Source organism: Scleropages formosus, chromosome 16 (genome assembly GCF_900964775.1).
Source record: "Scleropages formosus chromosome 16, fSclFor1.1, whole genome shotgun sequence".
Taxonomy (NCBI): domain Eukaryota; kingdom Metazoa; phylum Chordata; class Actinopteri; order Osteoglossiformes; family Osteoglossidae; genus Scleropages; species Scleropages formosus.
In genome coordinates, this window is record NC_041821.1 from 2,910,659 (window position 1) to 2,935,906 (window position 25,248).

Consider the following 25,248-nt stretch of genomic DNA (forward strand, 5'->3'; position numbering starts at 1 on the left):
GATGGGCGGAAGGGGATTCTGGACCCTCTAAACTGAAGATGTGTCACCTTATGTATTACGTAAACGTGACATGATGCACCGGGGCCTCGAATCCTTGACATGTCACAGCTTCATAGGTACCTGTGGTTCCTGTGATAATAGAAATATGGCAATAATAATAATAATAATAACAATAATAATAATAATAATGTTTGCATATTTCTGTCCCCTTAACCAAGTTCAGTCCTGAAAATCAGTTTAGTTTTCAGTCTGTTTTCAGAGCTGACAGTACAAACGTTGCGCGCGTACAATGTGCCAATATGCATTATCATGATTACATAAAAATAACATTTATAAATCTGAATTTTATTTTCCCTTCTTTGCGATCTGTGTCCGTATCCAAAATAAGTCGAAGGACAGAGCGTCCGAACCAAAGATGCCGACTAAGAGAACAAGTATTTTTAGCCACTAGTCTTGAGCTCTTATATAAACCCCCGTCCACGAAAAAAGCTTTAATGACCACAAATGAGCTACTGGACAAAACTAAGTACTAAATTACTGCTCTTATGAGGAAATTACAGCATGTTTGTGTGTTTACAATATTGTACACAGCCTGTCATCATTATTTCAAACCTCTTTTTCAGATAATGGGTCATGTGGACTTGCTCAAAGATATATACATCATTTTTTGTTTTAACACAAAAGGAAAAAGGGGAAAAGAAAAATCATTGATGTAGGAAATGTTAAAAAGAAGAAGGTTTGAATGGTGGAGTAAGCAACCTAGAAACACAACTATAGTCTGTTTGCATTATCCATTTTTTATATTACTGTACTGCAAGTATTACTGCAAATTTCATAAACTTTTTCAGTTATTTCTCAAAATCTCAGCAGCTATTTAAATTTTTATCACGCATAAACACTGTACTATTGTACAGGTTTACATCAGCATTTCACACTTCAGGAAACAGCCAAATATTTTTGCACAAATGTTTCTAAACTACGACTCTAAAAGTGAGTTCTCTTAGTGTCGGACCCTAAATAGGCGAGGAAGCGACGATGGACTACAGACCGAGCACCGACAACGTGACTGTACTGCACACACCGGTCAAGGGAGTTCTATTATACAACGATTCCATTGGAAACCTGGACAGGCTCAGTCAGACATTCTAGAACTTTCCGTGTGGGTGAAGCCCTCAAAGTGTGACCTCTTCATGGTAATAGGAGTCATATTCTGTGTGTGGTCAATCTGCAATGAGATTCCCTGCTCTCAATCTATCTGGACCCCTTTCAGCAGGTGGACCCTTTCGCTTCTCTACTGGGCAAGAAGGTCCAGAACTACAAACCCACCCCAACTGAGCTCCACACCTGGATGCCCCCCCCCCCCCCCCAGGTGCCACGCGCACGCTCCAAGGAACCGGCCACATCCTTGGTCCCTGCGACGCTTGAAAGCCCCACCTTCCAGATGCCCCACCCGCACCCTTGGTCTCCGTTCGCTACCCAGCCCAGGTGCCGTGCCCACTTCAGCACCCCACCCACAACCAGATGCCCCACCCACATTCCGGTGCCTCGCCCACACCTGCTCTCCAGCGGCACATTGCTGCCCAGGACCCAGCTGTCCTGCAGCGGGACGGATTCGGGTGTGGTTTGCAGCTCGGCGGGCAGCGCAGCCGGCGGCGCCGGGCTCTGGGTCCTGCGGCGGGTCAGCGAGTTGTGGTTGAGCGCGGTGACGGACGGCGGCGGTTTGTGGGGCGGCGGCACCGGGGGCAGCGGCGGAGGTGGGGGTCCCTGGTGGATGGATGGTTGCTCTGCGGTCAGAAGGAGAAAGAGAAGCGGAGACACGTTAGCAAGAATTACAGCTGCAGAGGCGTGCGGTGAGATGCGGTGAGACACGGGGAGCGTCGGCAAACGCCGTCTCGTCTCCGTTCCCAGTCCCGGCGGCACGTCGGGCCTCTTCAGTAGCAACATATGCTGCCGTGGTGGGTAATTAGACGACTCCGCTAAGTAAACCTGTTTGCATATAGGAAGCATCATTACCGTACAACATCTGGACGGCCCTGCCGGAGAGCGATGATCGCCTTAGCTGTGCAACGGTCCTCCTACGAGCCGTAAGAACGCGGGAAACGCTTACAGTGGCGGGCGAGGAGGAACGCGAACGCCGCTGCAGCTCCCCGGCGCAGTTCAGAGCGCGGGAAGAAAGAAAAAGAGGAAAAGAGCGATATTTACATATAGCCACGGGCATATTCCCTTAAATTAGCGGTGGGTTTCGCTTACAGGGCAGATCTAATGAGAGAACTGTAAAAGCGTCACTGGCTGGACGCGCTCTTCATTTTCGCTTCCCAGAAAGTCATTTGGCAAACAAGACGTTTCTCTGCGCGCGCAAAAGCGAGTCCCGCACGTCTCATTATGCGGCAGGTCTAATATGACTAATGACCTTATTGTGCAGCAGCCGGAGAACAAACAGCCCAGCGCCCACCCCACCCCGCGATTTTGCACTGAACGAGAAGGGCGGTTTGAGCCGTCAGCATCACGAGAGACCCTCACAGCGTGCATAAACACACACACACGTCATCTCACAAAATTATTACCGCTATTAGTCACTATTTACCTGACACTTTTCCCACAGGTTCTGACAGCGTGAGGTTTCTACACTAAGCCGCTTACACTGATTTCCCCATTTATACCACTGGATAATTTTTCCGTATCAGTCCAGGCTAAGTAGCTTGGTCAAGGGAACTACAGCAGGAGCCGTCGTTCAAACGTCATAACCACTGCGCCCCCTGCCTCCAGACTATGGCTATTACTAGGATGCCGTGGTGCTCCTTCCGTAGCTCGCGTTTCTTTCCTCTTGTGAACGAGAACAGCAGCTGCAGCAGCAGGATGGTCCCTCGAAGCGGCGCTCCTTCGAACCCACCGTATCGGACTGCCGTCACCGGACTGGCCACGAAAGTGACCAGGCGCCACAACCTCTCCCTTCTCATTTTTTTAAAAAGTTTACCCAGAGGACACTGAAGAATGCATGTAGCGCACGCTTCCTGCGGAAATCTCAGCGGTGTTGGCAGCACGTTCGGCTATAATTTCACAGCACGTTCCAGGTTCGAGGTTTGAGCCGCATGGCTGACGCGTGCTGACGAGCTGCGTGTCACCTGCTCCCTTCAGCGATCCACAAGCGAGGCTTGTTGGGAGCAGATGGGTGCGGACGCCCAAAACGACACTTTCTCTCCGTGACGTTAATAGGGACGATCCTCCGTCTACCTGATTCCGACGAATGCGTAACTGTAACAGGCTCTTGCGCTCACTGTAACCGGGAAGCCCCCGGTTGCTGGGGAAAGAGGGTTGAAATAACAGGCATGGCCAGTAATGCATCGTGCCCCCTTCATGAAGTGCCTGGGGGTAATTAGCAGTGGTGCCATGAAGAGATGGCTGGGGAGACGGTTACTCGTGGACAGCGATGGCTTCCCCAACACTGCTGGTCAAAGCAGCTTTGGAGGATTTCTTTAAAATTTTTCTTTTTTTTTTTAAAAATTGGAATTAACTAACTCAGAATGGGAAGACTTTGGAATTAAAATTAAATTCAGAATTAATTGTTGGAATTGGAATTAATTACTTTATAGCAATTTGAAAATTACCTCGGAATTGGAAAGAATTAATTCAAAACAATTTGAAATTAATTACATTGGAATTTGAATTACTTTTGGAATTGGAATTAATCGCATTTTCAGTTATTGGAATTACTTAATTCCAATCGAGTTAAAAGTCACCAAATATGCTTAAAAAACCATGAAAACAAATCAGTTAAAACGAAGAAACACAACAAAAACTCACAGTATCATTAAAACAAGAGGCAGAACTATTTCACGCAAAGCACAAGGCGTCACCACGACGTCATTAAGAACGCCAAACGGAATTGAAAAACAAGGCATCATCCTACATCCAACAGAACCAAATCAGAAACACAGACAAAACGACTAAAATAATCGAAAGCATCCACACACCTTTAGGGGAGCTCATGAAATGAAGTTAAAATAAAAGCATCATCATCACCGCTGTCATTCAGCTGATTTACATCAAAAACACAAAACGTGCTGAAAGTGCTGTGAAATGCGGGATCGTTAAAACCCGTCTGAAAACGACCACCAGGTACCGTAGTTTTCCTGAACGCTAGGAAAAGTGGGGCATTTTAAGGGTTTATCTGTGCGGAAGACGGTCACCGCACCCCTGAAGAGCCCCGGTGACACCGCACGCGCAACAGTTGCCAGCAGTTGCTTCACGATGTTGGTGATGCCACCTTCACGGTGGTTTTTCTCCCTCATTATGACCACAGGAGACGACATGGAGGTGTAAGAGAAACAAAAACCACGACAAGAAGTTCAAATCTCCTCCTGCTCCTAAACCGTAACTGTTTGCTCATAAGCAATTCTGCTGCTCTGCTGCTCCCCCATTTGCCCCATAGTGCTTTCTGTTAAATAAACTTTTTCTCCATCCAAACACTAAGAAAACATCTTGGTTTTGAGCTCAAACAAGCGACACAACAGGACACGACTGTTCCTCCAGCTCCTCAACTGGGACCACAAGTCTGTTCCTAAGTTGACCTGTTCAAAAATCCATCCACTATGTCACTATCAATAAAATACTTAATACAAGTATTCTTTGATTCATTCTAGGTTACATAAAAGTCTGAGATATGACTATACAGATGGTCCCCAGCTTACGATGGGGTTACGTTCCACGAAACCCATCGCGAGTCGAAAATATCCTAAGTCGAAAATGCATTTAATGCACCTGACCTAGCGAACATCATAGCCTAGCAGACGTGCGATGACCATTACGGGCTTGCCGCCTTCATGCTGGACAATTATCCTGAGTTTGTCCTCAAGAGTAATTGCCCTCCACTTCTTCTTCGCACCAGTAGCAGAAGACACAGACGGGCTTCTCTGTGACATTATGGATGCGCAAAACACAATGTAGATACGGGGGGTGGGGGTTGGGTATCTGTATAGCGACCGCGTCGCAGACTGGGAGATGAGGATCGCTGCCGCTGCCCAGCATCACGAGGGAGTATCGCACTGCGTATCGCTTGCCCGGGAAAAAAAATCTAAATTCGAAATTCAAAGTACGGTTTCTGCTCAATGTCTGTCGCCAGCTCACCATCGTAAAGTCGAAAAATCGTAAGTCGAACCATCGTAAGTCGAGGAGCATCTGTAGTAAAAACAGGCTGTAAGAACCTTTATTTTAATATGTTTATGTATTTTAACTTAATTTTTCAAATTTATTCCACAGTCGTGTCACGTTCCACATTAATACCGATCACCGACACTTTCTACCTCCAGACACGAACCGTAAAGAGCGTCGAAGTGAGTCAATCTCATCCGTTCCCAAACTTCTACACCCACCGGTGCTCTTTACTGCCATCCAATGTCTGGATGCGGAAACACGTCACGTTCACTTCGTTTTCGAAAACGGAAGCGGAAATAAACAAACGGAAAAAAGTCTGTACGTTTCCAAATCCGAAACTCGGATACCGGCAAAACGGAGCCGCTGCACCCAAACCAAGAGCTCCCGATTTAAGAAACGAACAGGGATCGCTTTTAAAGGAGCGTTCCGAGCCTTGGGAGCCACCCGGCTCCGGGACAAGGTTAAAAGGGCGCGACGGAACGAAACGTGAAACGCAAAACCGCAGCGAAAAGCCTAAGAAGTTGAAGGAGCCATTTAAGACGTCATTCTTCTGGATCGTTCCCCGACAGCTAAATGGTTATGAGGCGAGCCGTAATCACAGAAGCATTAGGGGCTCGGACCGTAATGGCCTCGGTTAAAACCCTGGAAGACCTTTAATTGGAGCTCTGAATTATTTAGTTATTTCACTTAAGCCAGATCAGATGTAAACAAGGCGACGGGCCAACGCCGGCTCACCTTGCGAGACCGTCCGGCGCTGTTATTGACCGCTCGCCTTACACGCAAACCGTCTTTCCGCTTCCTAAACTGAGCGTGGACGGACAGAGCGGACCTTATAAATCATTTCTTCTCAACGTGCGCCGCAGCAACGCAGCAGCATATTGCTACGGTGCACGTTCAGAAGATCATATCATTCGTGCTTATTATGACAATTATTACCGTTATCTTTTATTTACTAAACACCTGTGTCCAAGGTGACTTAGAATGCTAGATATTCATCTGTACCCTGATTTGCCCACTTATACAGCCGAGTCATTTCTACGCCATCGGTTCAGGGTAAGTACCTTGATCAGGGGAATCGCACCGGGAGTTGGGATTCAAACCTTGCTCCCTTGATTGTGAAGCGACAGCCGTAACCACTACGCCACCTGCTGCCTACCTGTGACTGGGGACCCAATAGTTCCTTGCCGCTTGGATTTTGCTGGAAAAGAAGATCAAAATAGCCAATCCCACAATGCATCTCTTCTTAGGGTCGCAAGACCTGTTTTAATTGACACACAGACGGAGTCTTCAGCGATCGCAGAGCAATCCGCCAAAGGTATCGGCGTCCCGCGCCGACCCAGGCCACGGCCACGGGGCTCGGAGCCGTCTCGTCTCGCGGGCCGAGGATCCCGAGAGTCACGCGGCGGGTGTCGAGGGACCGAGAAAGCCATTAGCATCAGCCCGGGCCATCTGCCATTTGTTCCTCCAGTCATCTTCACGCGAGCCCCACGGCAGCTTATCGGCCGGCGGAAAGCGCGGGCGGGCGGGAGGCTGGCCGGCACGTCTCACACCGCGGCAATCGATTTAGCAAAGAACATCTTCATTTCTTTACTCTCTAATTTCTGGTCAGGGCCGTAAAATTTACTCAGCTGCTCCAAAAGTCAGCGGGCGCCTGGCCGCAATCCACACCCCATTATATTAGCCAGGGGCGCTGCATAATAACTATGACCCCCCAGGAAGGGAGGCCTCACGCAGAATATCCAATGCATCTCCCGCAAATAAGAACCGGGAGGACGTGCGGCGAGAGCCTCGAACCTGTACAAGGTGCTTTTTTTTGCAACGTGGGGGTTTGTGTGTGTGTGTGTGTGTGTGTGTGTGTGTGTGGGACATGATTTATTCCCCCAAACGAACACCTCTCGTGACACACGTACATCTGTCTTTGCAAATAATACATACGAGAGAGCTCCTCCGATTTCCGCGCTCGCGATAAATTAATAAAGCAGACCTCCAATCCCGGCGGCTTTTTGTAATTAAATAATGCAAGCTGTAAATACATATCTGTAAAATAATACGGGACGCCGGCATAGTTAATAACGCACGGGTGTGTGAGTAGGACAAGGACAAAAAAAAAGATAAAAAACACAAGTGATTCAACTGAGATTGAAAGTAATCTCTTACTCCGTTAACTCTTTAGTTTCTGTTTCCACTCATGGTTTCTGCCAAGATCACGTTATTATTATTATTATTCTTATTAGTGGTAGTAGTAGTAATTATGGTTATTATTATTAATTTATCTGAACCCTATTCAGAATGATTTATAACATTTACATTAACATTCAGAAATACAGTCATCAGTGACAGTTATTCACATACATTGTTATTACTCTTTATTTATCTTATTTACTTTTCTCCAAGGTGACTTACAGTGTGAGGTGTGCAAATTAAGACGCTTAATAGGGATGGGTAATTTTTCTGTATCAACTTGGGTAAGTACTTGGTTCAAGGGTATTACAGCTGGAGGAGATTCGAACCCGGAACGTGCAGGTGCAACACCGCAGCTCTAACCGCTATGCCACCTGCTGGTCCATACATGTGACCCCCCCCAGCTCCATGCCGCAGCCCACGCTGAAGACTGTTAAAATGAACACTCAGAGACACACCCAAGAATAAACTCTGCCATGGCTGATGGCGAAAAATGAAAGACCAAAAAAAAAAAAAAAAAAAATTAAACAGACGGCGCTCATTAATTTTCCAGTCACACAGACATGGTCAACATATCATTGACAGGGAGCTCCCAGCTGGTGGCCGCACGGAAATTTGCTATTAAAGCTCAAAGGGGACCCGTGTTACCGGGGAGAGCGATCAAACCCGCTTGTCATAAGTAATGAAAACCTACAGCGAGACCCCGGAGTCAACGTGGCCTCATCGAGTTCACATCATGACGCTGGACCGCAGGCGATCTGGCGGCTCTGCACGGGAAACGCACCTTCGCAAAGAAGAGGCGCACGGGTCCTCGACACTGTCCTGTGTGTGTGCGCGCGTGTACATATGTACACACACAGTATATAAAGGCGGTGGACAAAATAACCCTAACCCTAACAATATATTAATATCAAGGACCCAATAAGGAGTAGGGCCACCCTCTGAAGGCCTTCAGAACAGCTCCAATCCTTCTTGGAATGCTGTCACACAAGTCTTGATCTGTGTGAAGTGGGACACTGCACTGTTCTTCAAGAAGAAAAGCCTCTAGTTCTTTGAGGGATGAAAGAGGTGGAAATGCGCTTGGCGCTCTGCGCCCCACGACGTCGGTTCAATGACGTTCAGATCTGGCGATTGGGGAGGCCAGCGAAGGTGCCGAATTCGATTAGCTGCGTGTATGGGACATTACCATCCTGGAATACGGGAACCTCATGGGAGAACAGCTTTCGTGCCATAGGGTGCACCCGGTCCTGCAGAATGGCAATCATCCCAATCGTCAGACACAATGAATCCTGCGAGACGGGACGGGTGCCCATACTGTCGTGGATCCCCCACCGCGTTTCACAGCTGGCGACAGACATTGTGGGTTGAAGGCATCCTTTGTCTGCCTGCGAATGAAAACGTGTCCAGATGTAGGAAAGGGGGTCAAAGATGACTCATCAGGCCATATTAGTCTTTTTCCATTGCTCAGGGGTCCAGGTGTGTGCTCCTCGCACCGGGTTAAGTATCTTTGCGCACTGGCCGCCTATACAAGCGGTTTCTGAAGGGCAGCCCTGACATAAACAACAGTTTTGCGAAGCTCAGGATACACTTTTTGTTGACATGTGGAAATGGGGACCTCTTGGCTCATGTAACACGTTGGCTCCGTGCAGTAGAATATTTGCCCTGTAATCCGGCCCATTTTTACAGATTTGCAGCACCCACAAGTCCGAGATGTTGCCCAGCAGCTTTAACTCAAGATACGTCACACACTCCACTCGGACCTCCGTGTGCTGGATCCCGGCTGTACTGTATTGTACTATGCAATAATTACATTATTTGTTCCCCCCTTTGACAAACAGTGGTGATTTGACCCCTTTAGAACTGTCCTGCACCTGATTTCACAGAAATAATTCGGCCAACTAAGCGGGTGAAACCTGTGCATATTTAATATTCTTTGTTCTATATAAATAATAAGATTAAAAAAATGCATGCATTACATAAAATACTTTTTATCTTCAACCCACTACCCACAAGCTATGAGGAAGGAGTGCTACCTGCTGCACCATCATGCCACCCAAGAACAACAGAGATTTTGGAGCATGTGGGTCTTGCACCTGGATTTAAAGATATCCAGAGCAGTTCTGACATTCTCTATGTGGTTTTGATTTTCTCATTGTTTAAGAGGCAGGAATTTTGCAAGTTTGGTACAAGAATGAATAGACCTGTCCGGCTCAGAAACACAACCAACCGACGTCTGCAACCGCTCGTCCCGAGCGGGGTCGCGGCGATTCCGAGCCTACCCGGCAACAAATGGCGTAAGGCCGAAAAGAGAGGGGACACACCCAGGACCCGCCGCGCCACCACGACCCCCCATTTCAGAAACACATTTCTTTTCAATATATTCTTTCTTTTAGTTTATTTTTTTCATTTAAATTTATGGCAATTAAGTTCTTTATACGAGAATTCCCCTCGCAAGCATATCTTCTCTGGACTTTTTCCAGAAATGTCAGCCACATACACCCAAGAACCACATTATTCTCTATGGCATTTACTGGAGACACATTTAAATGGGTGAATTTTATTTAAGCATCACGATAAGGAACCCTGAATGAAAACCCTGCTATTTTCATATGAAGCCCCTCTGTCGCCTCCTCCGGTTCATTCCGCAGCGCACACTTTAGCGGGACCCTCAGAAATACTCCGGGAAGCTAAATTGGCGTCACGAGCGAGAAGGGCGCTCGGCTCGAAGCGGCACCTTCCTGTCCAGCTTAACTGGATTTTGCCAGCAGGGGTATTTCTTACTAGATGACAGGGCAGACCGTCATGTTTCGGCAGGAAGTGCTGACTTTATCTGCGTACGGATTAACGGCACCGATGCCCAAGCTTCGCTGCCGCGGTCCGGAACATGATGGAGGGATGAGGGTCTGTAAACAGCTCTTGTTTTCTGATAAGCGCCCCGGCGCAAACCCTCCCTCCATCTGCGTGCGAGAACACAGCGGTCGAGGGAGCTCGTGCTGTTGACGGTCATATGGACCGCACGCATCGCTGTCCACGTGTCTCCCAGGCGTACTGCCATGCAGACCTGATTTGGCAAGACAGGCGAGGGCGGCGGAGCGACAGACGGGTTGAGCTGCAGAGCTCAAACAGAGGTCAGGCTCACCACCAGCAAAGATCACGGTGTCTCGTCGCTCCGCCGCTGCTCTCGCCGCTCCCCAGCTTTCGCACTGTCATGTTGCATCACGGTTGGCCTTCGGCGCTGAAAGATGGGGCTGGGATGGCAAAACACCACCTACACACTACGGGAGGTGAGCACCATGTCTGCAGGAGCTCTTTGGTAAAACTTTCATAAAGGTGCTACAAGGAAGGTGAAATAAATAAATAAATAAATAAAAAAATTATCTGTGAGGAACAGCTGCATGATGGGAAGAGAAAAGCTCAGCCAGACAGGTGAACTGCGCAGAGGCAAGATAAGAACTTGGAAACGTCCAGCCCGGCGCTCACACAAACTCTCCCCTCAGCGTGACCTTCCTTCGCAAACCACCATGTGACGACTCCAGTTCGGAGAGGGTGCACGAGCTCCGTTTCACCACGGTAAAAGCCCCTGGCCCACATCAAACCACAATTCAAAGTGCCTTTGAAACGCGAGACGACCTAGAAAAGCAAAAAGCACAAAAAACGCGGCTGAAATGAGCTCCTAGCAGCCAAAAATATATATAACACTCCTATTATATAACTCGACCGTACCGGGGTCGAGAAAACAACGAAAAAAAGAAAAAAAACTCACAAAAACATCCTGAATTCATTGTCTCCGCCTCACGCACCCGTGCGGCTCAAACACAGAACCGTTTGCTATTTATAAAAGATAAATATCACCGGGTTATGACATTTATGAGCCGAGCAATGGTGCGTTTTCCAGGGACAGAGTGCTTTTTAAATATTGACAAACTCAAGTGCATATCATTACGTGGGATCAATGAAGGCGCGCACCGGCGCACTCAGCGAAAGAGCACTTGCAGCAGCGACAATTAGCAGGTTCGAGAGGCGGCGACGAAACAATGTGTGACGTGCAGGCGTCTGCAAGGCAATCTGCGCACTAATTAAATATCAGTCACTCGGCGCAGCGCTATGTCGCAACTGGGGCGCGTTCATTTTTTTCATTTTGTTCAATTTTGTTTTTAGCCAAGCGCAAATTGTCCCGAAACTTGTGTGCCTAAGTGGATTTTTAAATAAAAAAAAAAAAAAGTTGAAATATGAATATGATGCAGTTTGTTTTACGGCGGAGGCTCTTAACCTTTTCCAGGCCTCAGAGCCCTATAAAAATGTGATGAATCCAAGGTCCCCCCCACCCGCCACGAGCAAAATGCCCTCAAATAAACTGGAGAATATTTCACTGAAGTTCTTCCACTAAAAATAAACTTCACAATTACATATGTCACACGTCGTAATATCTGCGTTGCCCCCCGAAGCGCAGCCACAGACCTCCGAGGGTCCCAGGCTACCGTAACTTAAGGCCTTTCATCAGAACGGGTGAGAAGAACCTGGAACTCAAACCCCAGAGAGTCATTTTCTCCCTTTCCTTTGGTTTGGGAGTTTTTTGTTTTCCTCTCCTCAGCTGTCAGCTGGCTCATCGACATACTGTTTACAAACTGTTGTTCCTGCATCTTGCTTTTCTTTCTTTGCTTTTCTATGTGCTCAACTGTTCAGTGCATTTTATAAAAATTAACTGAGCTCTATTAATTCCGAGTTGGAAATTGTTTTTTTTCCCCAAAGACAAGTTGAGCTTGCCTTGGGTTGTTTCACTCATAGCCCAGTGGGCCCCAAGTCATTATAAACTGAACTGTCAAAAATTTGACATTTATAAGCAAGCCAGGATATTTCAAACTGACATTTAATTATTTACCTGGCACTTTTCTCCAAAGTGACTTACAATGTTAATCCGTTTACACTGATTTACCCATTTTTACAGCTGGGAAATTTTTCATGTATCAGTTCAGGGTCAAGTACCTTAATGAAGGGCACTGCAGCAAGAGCAGGAATTCCAGTCCAGCACCCAGCGATTGGAAGGTGACAGTTCTATACCACCTGGTGGTCCGATGTATGCCTTGAAATATTCAATCCATACTTCACCCGCTGCTTTTTATCGAGGCACCAGCCTGGTGAACGTTGTACAAAGAATCATTTAATACGAGCAAAAATGTGTGTGACCTCTGACCCCATGGATTGTGTAAGTGTGAAGAAAACCAGGATATTGCCTTACAAGTGGATACACTACAGAAATAGCAAGCAGGAATTCATACCGATGAAATCAGGTTACATATCTCCCCAAAGCCCATCCACTCCGCAGACGTCTCTGTAAACAAAGTCCAGAGAACTTCCACTGTACGTCAACGACGAAAAAGGAGGCGAGGAGCTGCATCTAAGAAGGAATTAATCACTTTCATCTGAATATGCCACGTCCGGGGAAACATCAAGCGAAGAAATACATAAATAAACCCGGCCGTGCGTTAAGCTGCTATCGCTTGTCCATCCCGTTTTGGACACAGCGGACTCTTTGGGATCCAGGAGCTCAATCCGACCAGTGTTTTACCACGTTTGGTGCCACCTGCTTTGACTGAATGACCGAATGAATGAATGAGACTTGGCAGTGTCCCAGAGGGAAATTCAATGTGGTTGCAGCAACAGCAGCAGCAGCAGCAAATAATGTGCAACACACATATGTAAAAGGATGAAACTGAAAAGTAGCTAAATAAATAAGTTAGTGAATAAAGAAATAAATATTTGGGCGAAATATCTGGATGGCTGCAACGGACGCTGGAGCGTTCTGGACGGAGACGTATTCTTACAGCGGCCGATTCGGCGCGCGGCACAGCGGCACTCGGGCCATACGGCGGAGGGACGGCGGCCGACTTCATCGGGGCGGAGCGCATCCGACGCCGCGGACGACGCACGGAAGAGACGTATTTGCACGAGGGCCAGAAGAAGAGCAGGGCTTTCATTTGATCTTCAACAGACTCCAAACAACATCGATTTAATTGCGCGACGCCTGCGAGGTCGCCGACGGACGTGCCGAACCAAGCGCCGCTCGCCTCTCTTCCTCAGACAGATTAATTATGCATTCGGTGTTGCATAACGCGCATGTTCGGGCTCTTTTTCCGGATCTGGACGTACGCAGGCGAGTGAGGTGTAGCGGCTGTCCGGCTCACCCATTCATCATGTTTCCGGTAACAGGCGAACGCGAGTTCCTGCTCGACCCGTTCGGGAAGAAATAAGCCCCTCGGCGGAAAGCGCCGCAGTCGCTCCCTGCTTCCCGGCGACGCCGCGCTGATTGATCGGACTTGTCGAGCTTCATCATTTCCATTATTTCCCCCTTTATTCTTCAGAGCGAAAAAAGTAAATAAATAAACAAAATGATAAACCGTATGGCTGCATCAACGCACAGCCCAGTCTCTCAGAGAGAGATCCCACTGGAAGGGTGACGAGCGGCCGGCCGGCGGACTCCTATGCGAAAGGAGGCTTTCGCACCGATATGCTCCGACAGCGGCGATTCTACATCGCCCCGGGCCGATAAGGGCCCCGCCCGACAGGGCATCCACGGTGCACCCGGAATAAGAGCCAGTACCTCTCAACTGTCCCGCCTCTCATAAAGGGGCAGCAAACAAACAAAAGCAGAGCGCGTTCGCGCATTCACGGCGAGAGGACACGAAAAGGCACCTGTGTCAGTGACCGCTGTGCCAGATGAAGACGAGGAACAGCGGATGCGAGAAGGCTCCGCATCGAGCCCAGGGCTCGGATATCACCGCCAAGGCCCAGGGCGTACAGGAGAGGTGTATGTGATGGGCCTCGTACCCTACAGTAATGTTTTTACTCTTTTAAAACCATCGTTCAAAGACTTCAGCCGCGGCACAACACATCCATCCCGGGCTTGCAGACATCGCCGATGGCTTTGGACACCGGCGCCCTTCGACCGGCACCGTTCCTACGTTTATATATTTTCAACAAACTGTTTCTGATTATATGTTGATTATCTGTTCATTTTCAGGCATGGACACACTGGCCCAAGGCGATGGGGGTGCTTGCTCCACACGGAGGCTAAGGGTGCGATTCGGAGGGGTCACTCCACTCTTCCGCCGCGTGGGACTCGGCAACATCTGGAGGTCATAAAAGATGTGGCCGATACCCTTTAAATCAGGGTACGCGTGCAGTAGAAGGAAACGGGCATGTCAAAACGAGCAAAGAGTGCCGCACCAGGGGGTCTGCAGCTGCGGATGACCACGCCGACTCCTCAGCACCGCCTCCCGCTGGAGAAACAGCCTGGAGGCTTATTTCTTCAGCCAAAGTGGGGATCGTCCACGCCGGCTTGCATCCACACGGAGATCTGCGTCGCTGGATGAAGAACGCGCCCCCTGCAACGCTTTACCAGCATCAACGGGCAGAGTTAAAGAAAGCGGACGAGCACCATCCGGCAGGCGGAACCAGGCAGCCGTACCCTGGTACGTTACACCGGTGGCTTTGGGTGCAGCAAACCAAGCAGATGTTCCCAGCGGGATGGAAGCCGCATCGACACTTCTTAACCTCCACTAACTGATCAGAGCCAGACAACTGAGCAGGACCCCCACTGTGGACACATTTTCCCTATAATGCAGGTTTTTTTTATTACTACTATTATCATCACTAATAAGATTTATTTACCCAACTCCATGGCAACTTCACAATGATTTACACATTCATACAGCAGACTATTCTTACTGTGTCAATTATAACAAACTTATGATACAACCGACTCTTACACTCCACTCTGTTAGACTCAGAGTAGATTCATGAAGTTTCAGATGAAACAAACAAACACACATTTACAAGAGACAGAATATATTAAAGTAACAACTAGAGCTAAAGCAATAAGGACAAAGGCAAGCGGTGCCATTAATGAACCAATAGTCCAGATACAGGACAGGGTCATCAATGATGCACTTCACGATGAAGCACCTCGATCAAGGGGAACACGGCCACGTTAGATGCGAACCCGTGACCTTCAGAGCGCCAGGCGACAGGCCCGACCGCGGCGCCACCTGCTGACGTACAGCGCCTCACTTATTGCACTCGTTGCACTCGTTTATTTTTGCAGCAGATGCCGGCGTCCCATTGTCTGTTCTCCGGACAAGCTGCTCTTCTTAAGAACGCGTTCCGTTGATGTCACCTGGCAGCAACTCTGAGCATCTGACTCTGAATATGCATCTAATATTTGCATGGAAGAGGAAAGGCTCATTTCATAACAAGGAGGAAAGGTAACGAGAGCGCGCGCAGCAAGCGCATTTCAAATGAGCCGGGATGGCAAAGGCTCCGCGCCCGACTCGCGAGCAGTCGGTGCTTCGGAAAGGTGACCTTGTGCCATTTCCTCACTTTTCGCAGTCTTTCGCCAACAAAACAACGAAACGTAAAAGAAGACAAGCAAAAACTCAAGTTTTCTTAAAGGTGCAGCACACAAAAAAGGACCTGCACATCACCCCGCTGCCTATACACTTGACAGGTACAGTATGCCACACTGGATCTTTTCTGATGAGATTAAGAAAGGAAAAGGATCTCGCTCTTACCATCACCGGCAGGGTCTGGGCCCGCCTGCGTTACTGGAAAAAACACGCGGCCACAGTACTCCTCCTCCGAATCTGAGCCTCGAACCGGCTGGGCGGTGTCATTATTTAGCAACGGCCTCTGGTTGTCATGGAGATTTGGTGATGGAGGCTGGGAATGTAAACGCTCAGTGGCTGATGGACTGGATAAAGAGGATGGGATGGGGGAACCTAAAGAAAAGGAAATAAAGTGTAAAAAATAAAGAAAGAGGGAAGAAACAAAAACGCGCGCGCACACATGCACAAAAGCCGAGCAACAAACACAGAACAGGAATGTAAATCCAAAGATGAAATACAAATAATTAGATGTTGCTGTTATATGGGGGGCAAAGCAGCAGTGAAGGGATTCAAAGAAGTTTTCCAGCAACCCAAATCTCAGTCCCTCTTGATTTAAATAAGCTGGGGGAGGGAAGAAAAAATAAATAAATAAATACCAACCTCCATGTAAACACAAACTTGAAAATTACATGGAAATAGATGCAAATGGTCTATTGTACAGCCTTCATTACTCATTCCCTTGAAAGGGTGTCAGCGCAAAATTATAAGCAAATAAACAGCATGGAGAAGTGCAGTTAAAAGGCGGCGATCGCAGGGACGAACACACACTCCGTTTCCCATTCACAATGTTCCATTGACCGTCATCGATTTCCTCCTGGTTATTAAACAGTGGGCTCTGTGTGTGCGTGTGTGTGTGTGTGCGTGTGGACACGTGCCCTATCCGTCACACACGTTTGATCGACACCGACTGTGGTCTAAGGGAGCGGATAGAGCTCTCCATCTCGCTCGCGCACACACGCGCACGCACACTATTGACACCATATTGACCCTTGAGCAGCACTTCTGCTGCGAGAGCATCATTGAAAGATCAGACAACAGTTAGTCAGTTAGAGAGATAAAGGCAGCAGGAACATCAAGGTTGCGGGTTGCGAGACGCCTCTGCGTGATGTGCGCTTTTCAGCACGGAGCGAGAGAGAGGGGTTCCTTCAACATCCTTCGACCGCTACTTTCTCACCGACATCCTCACCATCCCACAACGCCGCTTCAGCCCGGATCTTCCAGGCACTTTTAGTGAGGAACGAGCAAGAGTAAAAATTACATCGTTCTACTCGTAACTGCAGACCATAGTGGCCTAAACTCCAGGTGCTCAAATGGCTTGAATGATTAACATCTTAGCAAACTTTTTTGTTCCAAGTGTTGGTTTCCTACCTGCAAAACATGTTCCGTTACATTTACCTTCATTCATTCATTCATTCATTCATTCATTCATTCTCCCGACAGACATAGAAAAAAGTAAGTAAAAGCGCCCTGGTAAAACACTCAGAGCTTTACATTTATTTGACGCTTTTCTCCATAGCGACTTACAATGTTAAGGTTACACTTATTTACCCATTTATACAGCTGTCTAATTTTTACTGGAGCAGTTTAGGGTAAGTACCTTGCTCAAGGGTACTACAGCAGAAGGTGAGGCTTGAACCTATGACCTTTGGGTCCAAAGGCAGTGGCTCTAACCACTACGCTACCAGCTTTAGATGCAAGTACAGGACTGTCGAAGGGCAGCCTGTATGTGTGACACCACCGTGTTGCTGGTTCACATCCCTCCAGCAGGTCCTATAGAAATGACATTCAAATAGCAAATACATAGTCATAGCAGATGGTGTTGGACTCATTTATGGAGCCGTCAAGAGAGAACTGGAACTGAAAGAGATGGTGCGAGACCCTTCGTGAATGTGGGAGGGATTCAGCAGCTCCGAGGGACACAGGGATCTTGTTTTTTGCATTACAACAAGGCAACGTGCGCACGTTGAAGCGTGCTCGCGTGGAATGTCAATCCCTGAAATACTGGGACATATAAGCCAACAATCCAGTTCCCTCCACGAGAAAATCAGGTTTATGCAATCACGATGCCACTCACTCAGAGCGCGAAGCGGGCGGGCGTGCGTGACTGTAATGCTACCCAGTAAACAGAACAGAAATTAGGCTCGCGCGGCAATAATGCTCCGGTACGTGCCGAGAAAGCAGGTTTGCGACACCGCGGCGCTGCTCGCAACGGTAAGCAAATCGGCTTCACCGGGCCATGACGCCGTCGTTCGCTTAAGAGGGGCAAATGGGGCGATAACGCCGATTGCTAATCTACGCAAATTAAAGACATTTGTCCGTGATGCCGCTCGCCTGAAAATGGGCCACGGTCCTGCTCGCTACGACAGGCAAATCGGCTTCACGTAGCCGTAACGCTGCTCACTTATGAGGGAAATGGGGCTATAATGGTGCCCGCTAACTGGGCACGGCAGGTTAGCGCACGTCCCCCGCCCGCCGCTCTCTACCTGCTCTCCAGTAATTACATGACAGCATCGCGGCCGCGGTCGAAAGCCTCTCCGCTCTGTATCGGCGAGTGCCGTCTCAGGGGCGCCATAATTACTTTTTCCATTTACATCAGGCCGCATTGTGAGGAGACGCACAAAAACTGCCGTCAGGAAGAAAGAAGGGGAAAATATATTAACGTGAAATTAATTTGAGATATTTTATATATATATTTATTTGACGGTGAAGGGAAAAAAAATTTGGTCCCGCTGATGGCGGGAACCCTCGGGGCGGGAGGGAATGGCTGCGCTCGCTGCAAAGCGAGAAAAGAAGAACTTTGATAGCTTTGAAATATGAGAGGAGAAAGGAATGCGTCTTATCAACGCGTTTGTTGCGGCCTTGTCGTCATGACAACCCCCATCTCCACTAACCACTGCAGGAAGGGCTTCGCCGGCACGCTCCCGGTTGTCGGACCCAAGGTCACCTGTGCCGAGACGGGGTAGCCACGGGGCTGAACGCTACTGAGGTACGGGTTCACCTTCTGCTCCTACCACACACTCGACACACAAACACCCCTCCCCCACCCATCTGTCTCAGCCCCTCTATGAGCAAAATGACACCGTCATGTGACCTTTCCATCCCCATCGCACATCTCACCACATGGTGCAAGTCGCCACCAACTTGGGTTATTCACCTGAGAAAACATCACCTCGCACCCCATCCATCATGTTGCAGGAGAACAGATGCGCACACACACGCACACACACACGTCCTGTCATCCAGGCCATTGATTTTCCTGGTTATTTTGCGTACTGGGCGCCAGCTTCGTCCTGTTCTAGGTCAAAACAAATCAACGGCGTGCCTCCAATCGCCGTGCCGTGGCCTAGAGAGAGAACACACACAATGGACTGCAAAGTAACGACTTGGCTCGGCGTCGGCGGATTCATTCAATCCGAACACGTCGCCCGGACTCGTTTTTTTAATATGCAAATCGATAACAATAATGGCTCCTGCACCAACTTGTGTTTTACCTGAAAAGTAAATAGAGGCTCTTATTCGATGTAACGCTTTGATATTCGTTCAATTCGCGGACTCTAAACAAGCTTGCGGGAGACGTGTTCTTCCGAGAGAGAAAAAAGCGAAATGAGAATAAATAATACTTATCGATGTCTTTCAGGGCCTCTGTAGCGAAGAAGCGCCGAATGAGCAACGTATCGACTGCCTCCATATGGGAGCGCATGAAGAACCATCCAGATATAAAGGGTCTTTATAAGGTAACGCTGTTTTTCTCATCCAGGCATCGCTGCAGACGGGAGCAGAACGCCGGAGCTCAAAGAAAGCTACCGGCGCTATTCCCGACAAAGACACTACTCGAGCCATCGTAGTCTAAATAATGCGGAGAAAAAGACTATTTCCTGCCCATCTCAGGCAATCGCTCGCGATTTCGTCTATCGCTCGCGCATGAAAGAGAAAGCAGGGAATTATGGGAGTTGGGTGGGGGTGGGGGTCAAGCTTTGCAGAAAGTCGTTCTGTTTTTTAATGCTTGGCAGATCCCGGTCCGCAGCGGCGGGATGAGGGAGCCGAGCGAGACGCTCGGCCGCGAAAACGCGCCGTCGCCGGGATCCGCGTCCAGGCTGGCGCGGGTTCGAGATGCCGCCGTTTCTTCGGCCGCGTCCCCGGCGTTTGCGGAAAACCGACGGACGAGGACGCTGCGGAAGGGCGGCGAACCCGCCGCCCGTCACGCGCACCGCAGCCGTTCGCGGTTTGACCGATCCCCCCCGGTCCTCTGTCCAACACCACCTTCAGCCTCCAACCCCCAGGCAGAAAGAGGCAAAGAAAAATTGTGACGGAGAGACGCAGGAGCTCAGGAATAGAACCGTAAGGGACGGGAACAAGAACGGCGGGTGAGCCGAGCGAGAGCCGGATGCAGAAAAACAACACGGCCGGTGAGCGGCGGCGGAATATTCCGCCTCTCTGAACACACACTTCTGTCCTGCTCAGTGACCACAGAAGTAAATTAGCTGGTTCGCTAACTCCGGAGCAGCTTAAGAGCTGTGCATTTGCCCTGCTCGGCAAACACACGCAAATATATGCAGACAAATAAACACTTGTGAGCGAGCGAGGCTCTCTAACAGAGCAAATCTAAAGTGGAGTCTCAAGTGCAACTTGTCTGTTTCACGGTACGTGTGTGTGTGTGTGTGTGTGTGTGTGTGTGTGTGTGTGTGTGTGTGTGTGTGTGTGTGTGTGTGTGTGTGTCTGTGCGTGTGTGCGCGCGCACAATGAGGCGGAGCGGAAAGACTGGTGTCAGGTCCTGCCAAGCAGCACATCTTCTGCTTGCATATCGGGATGGCTGGATGGCAAACGACCCCGGCAGGCGAAGGACCCTGTCACGACGCATTAGCCCTGGCTGGATGGCGGACGGGGGTGGAGGAACAGGGGAGGACCAGTAGGGGCCCCAGACTGCTCCAGGGTGCAGTGGTGAACGCAGAGGCTAATCCACTACTTGGGTGGAGGGTGGTGGTGGTAGTGGGGGGGCTGGGGGAGGTGGGTCAGGTGACTCCTTGGGGGCATCCGTACGCAACCGCAGACTTGGACGCGGCGACGGCGTACGAATCGGATCGCGCCGAGCGCCGGCGACTCAACTCGGCCACACAGAGTTCAAACGAGCGCTTGTTTTCCCCACACGTTCCGGGAAACGAGGCTACGGCCCCACGAATCGGCGAACTCGGCCCTCGGACGCACAAGAAGCCGGAGATCGGCCCGTCGCGGGAAAGCCCCGCTCTCCTTCCGAACCGCAAAGCTTGTGGAACGATGCCTCCCGCACCCCCTCATCCCGCCCTCCTGCTTGCACCGAGGGACACGGTCCAGACCCCACGGGACAAAGCAAAATAAATACGATAACCGACCCGAGAAGTCGTCCGGCATTGCATCTGGAGCCTCGGTATTCTTTCTCTTTCCTTTTTTCTCTTTAGTGAAGCACAACTCCTCCGCGCCGGAGAGACCCCGGTCGGCGCGAACGCGCGGAACATGATGTATAATTCAGCCATGCTAATCGATGCGGTCAAGGTAACTTAATGCTTACGGTAACTGAAACCCCGGTCGGCGAGCGCCGTCCGGCACGTCCCCCTCTCACAAAGGAAGCCGCAGTTAATGGAACGCCAGCGCAGGGCCTTTGTGGATCGCTTTGTGCGCTTGTTTTGCACACGGAAAGCCAATCGATGGCAGGATTCGCGGGGTTCTCCGGAAGGTTTTCGGCCCACGCGATTCAGTCGCGTTTCCGTCGGTTTCCCCGCGTCCGTCAGCATTTGAAACACGCGGAGCTCCTTCAAGAAACACGCGATTTATGGTGCGCGAGCGCTGGCGACGCGGGCATCGCCGTTTTGTTCGACAGGCCTCCGCGTGTCCGTGAAAACGTATCGCCGAAGCGCAGGTGGCCAATACAAAGGCGCGGGAGTCTCTCGCTCCCGAGCGCCGCATTCTGATCGGCGCAGCTTGAAAGGGAAAGGAGTGCCTTCGGGGGGGATGCGAACGGGGGTTCGTGAGCGAGCCAAAAAGCGGGAAGGAAGAGGCCCGTCTTTACCCGCAAACTCACCTGTAAGAACCTTGTGGCCATAAATAAAAAAAAACAGCAGCGCTGTCGCTCGCTGATTAACCGAGGCGTGCCGTAGTCTTGGGCTAATTACCGAGGCGCAGGTAATTATTCGGGAGCATAAGCCATTACGTCCTGGCTGCTGATTGCCTGCCGCCGCATGGAGTCTTCGGCATCACAGCTTTCGCCGTGCATCTGATTTAGAGACTCGAGAATGAATATTAACTAGCGCACAAAGTTGTTCATCGGTGTGCAATGACTTCACCGTGGAGATAAAAACAGAAGAAGAAATCAGCGCCTTTCGTTACGGTTCGTGGTGTCAGTATTATTTATTCACCATTATTGGTTTTAATGTATTCTTCAAGGTGAATGAGACTGTAAGGTTTGTACACCACCCTATGTACGCCGATTTACCTATTTGTAGTTTTTTTTTTTTCGATTGAAAAAGAATCAGTTCAAGATAGGTATGCTGATCAAAAGAACTACAGCAAGAGTGCGATTCGAACCCGGATATTCAGATTTTAGTGTTAAACTTCTCACCAACGAGAGCACAATACAGTCCATTACAATAGCAGACCCTCAAAACTGAATACGCTTACACGAAAAATAAAAAAAGATGTGTCCCATCTCAGTTTCTTTATAAAAAAAAATCTATCCTAGAATATCTATGCTGAATATATTTAGCAATGTAATCCATAATAGATTATCACGTCCTACTTTCTGAAGGAATTGTGGAAATGAAAACGACGAAATAGGTCATGTCACTCAAGCCTGGGGAGCAGCCAGGAGCATCTGGCCTGCGGTCGGGTTTCTCTCCACCCTTAACCCCGCGGCCTGTCGTATGGAAACGGCCTACCGAGCGCACCGCTGATACCGAAGGGCACGATGGGTAATTACTACAGTCCCGACAAATGTGCCAGCGAGTGCTTCATACAGAAGAGTGGTGGGAGCGACAAGAGTCACTTCCAAGGTCCTTCACCTAATTGGGCCTTGTTTGTTTACCAAAAGTGAAGAGTCTTTATTAACACTTGTGCTATTAAAAGGACTTTATCTTCTCCTGCCTGGAAAATGCGAAAACAGCAGGAGGCTGACTTGGCCTGTTCTCTCTCTCATCGGCGCGCCCACAAACACACACACACACAGACACAGACACACACACGCACAGACACTCTTATTCTCTAAGCCGCAAGCCTCATAATCAGGCAGCGAACTCAAGCTGTCTTCTTGTTGAGATTTAACAACATTTAAAAAAAGTGTGACAGTATCCTCCAATGGCAATTAGTTCTTTGTCAAAGGATTACAGCGTGAAGAAAACACAATGGCCATATGCTAGGAATATTTGCCATCTAGGTTTGGAACACAAAAACAAGACGTAATCCATTTCCAGATGATTAGAATTATTATTACAGTCCAGGGCCTGGTACCAGGACCAGGACTTCATTAAGACTGTTGGTGCTGAGCAAACACACTGCTCATGGTAACAGAAAGTACAATCTGCTGATCCCTCATCTGATGGTCATATAAATTGCATTCAATTCTTTCTTTGATGGTAACAATGACATTTAATAGAGTCCTGGTCTGATGGAACAGCCTGCCAGACAGAGGACCTGACAGAAGTTTTGCTGTGTAAAACAACACTGTGATTTTACCCTAAATGACACTTAATTGAGCCCCCAACCAATTGGACTGTTACAGAAGTTAACAACGTAATTTAGTCCCTGTCTGACAGAATTGTGACAGAAACGACGTTTTCCTGAGTCCCGGGTGGTCGTGGCACACGAGCCGTGTCTCGACGGCGGCTCGGCTGGAAGAAACAAACCTTTTCCGACCCTCCGCCGCTTCGTCCCCCTAATTCAGGGTGACGCTGGAAAAGAGTGAGCAGGTGAGGCAGGAGCTGTGGGTAAAAGCGGGTTGATCGGGTCAGGACATGACTAAAAAGGGCTCTAGAAGCAACGGGAAGTGTGGAATTTTCCACATAACAAAGTCTTCTTAAGGAGAACGATAAGACCTGAGCCACGAGTGCCGAGTTCCCCCGGTGTCCCGGGAGCCACGCCGACTCAAGAACCGACACGATGGTGGTGGAGGAGAGCCAAGAAGAAACGAGCCGAGGAATTCGGATGGTACAATTTAGAGTGGACTTTGGAAGAGCGGAATTCACTTCCGCCCGGTTTCGATGCCACCAGTTTATAAAGCTACTGTCCTCCTCCTACAGGACAAAGTATCGTAAATCACCAATGCCACTCTAGTATGCTTGATCAAGGTATGTATCCTGAGTCGATACAGTAAAAATTACCCTGCTTTTCATATAAGTAAATTACTCTAAGTTGTTTAGCAAACACATCGACCAGGACAAAAGTGGAATAATACATGGGAGCAGTATATGCTGCTATTTATCCTCCGAATATTGCCTCTGCATGGGAGTAAATTGTACAGCCGATGGACTCGGCGTTAAACATGCTTTCGCAGAGCTAATTCACAGGCTGCAAAATAGCTCCTCTTCCCCTCCAGGTCCGTTTCGGTGGCACGATGGATACGTAGCCAAAAACAAAAATGGAGGGAAAAAACGTGAAAATGGAAAGGGAGGAAATCAATACAACAGGCACGGAATAGTCACACGGAAGCGCTCGGGCGAAATGGCAAGCAGGACCACACAGGCGGACCGATGCCACGTGGGAAACGGCTCTGCCCTCGGCGTAGCCGAGCCTCAAAATACCGAGGACAACAGGGTATCGATCCCCTTGCACCCCCACCGAAAATATCTCTGTTTTCACTCAACTGTCTCTCCGAGCTGGAGAAATCAATCGAAAAAGAGGAAGAAAAAGGACAATTCCCATAGTATTCTCCATTTTATAGCCCGTACTCAGAATGATTTGGAGACTTACTTAGTGGATGAATAAAGGAACTCTGCGGTCGTGTATTATCATGCGGTGTTTTTATGACCTCTTATGAGAAACGCGAGCTTGCCTGGAGTGGGCCCGGGGGAGCGCGGGCACAATGCATTTCCCCCGCAATGCACCGTCGCGTATTCGCCGAAGGGGGAGAAACACATTCCAGAATATCTGACAGAAGCACAAGAGATCTGCATTTCATGGGAAACAACCGAGGAAGGCAATGATCTCCAAGTATCGCACTTAATATTAGTTTGGGCTGGTGCTAAAGCAGAGTGACTGCCTAGGGCTCGTACTGCTGAGCACAGGGGCTACCGAGATGGGGCTGTGAAAAGACACCCTGACCTGTGGAGTCCAGTGATGCTAGGTCTCCATCGGTATTTTGGCTGGTCACCGGTCCAAGGAGACGGTGGAGGATCGACAGTGTAATTATTGCACGCCTTGAAATACCCAACAAAATGCCCCTCCCACAGCTCTGCCAGAAGTCCTTCACCCAGCATTCGAGTCAAGTCCAGGAGAAGGCAGAGGGGCGATGGGA

At 49.1% G+C, this 25,248-nt stretch overlaps 1 protein-coding gene across 4 annotated transcripts in view; it reads right to left on the bottom strand.

The window, feature by feature from the left end:
• The window catches only part of tenm3 (teneurin transmembrane protein 3), a 199,731-nt gene that overhangs the window by 81,716 nt on the left and 92,767 nt on the right, over positions 1-25,248 (bottom strand). For 3 of the 4 annotated variants that reach the window (XM_029258794.1, XM_029258796.1, XM_029258795.1), the window contains exons 4-5: positions 15,900-16,106; positions 1,556-1,784 (exon numbers count right to left, since the gene is read on the bottom strand). In XM_029258794.1, the coding sequence (XP_029114627.1) occupies positions 1,556-1,784; positions 15,900-16,106 (436 nt within the window). The remainder of the gene's footprint in view (positions 1-1,555; positions 1,785-15,899; positions 16,107-25,248) is intronic. The other variant, XM_029258797.1, reaches the window with a different exon arrangement.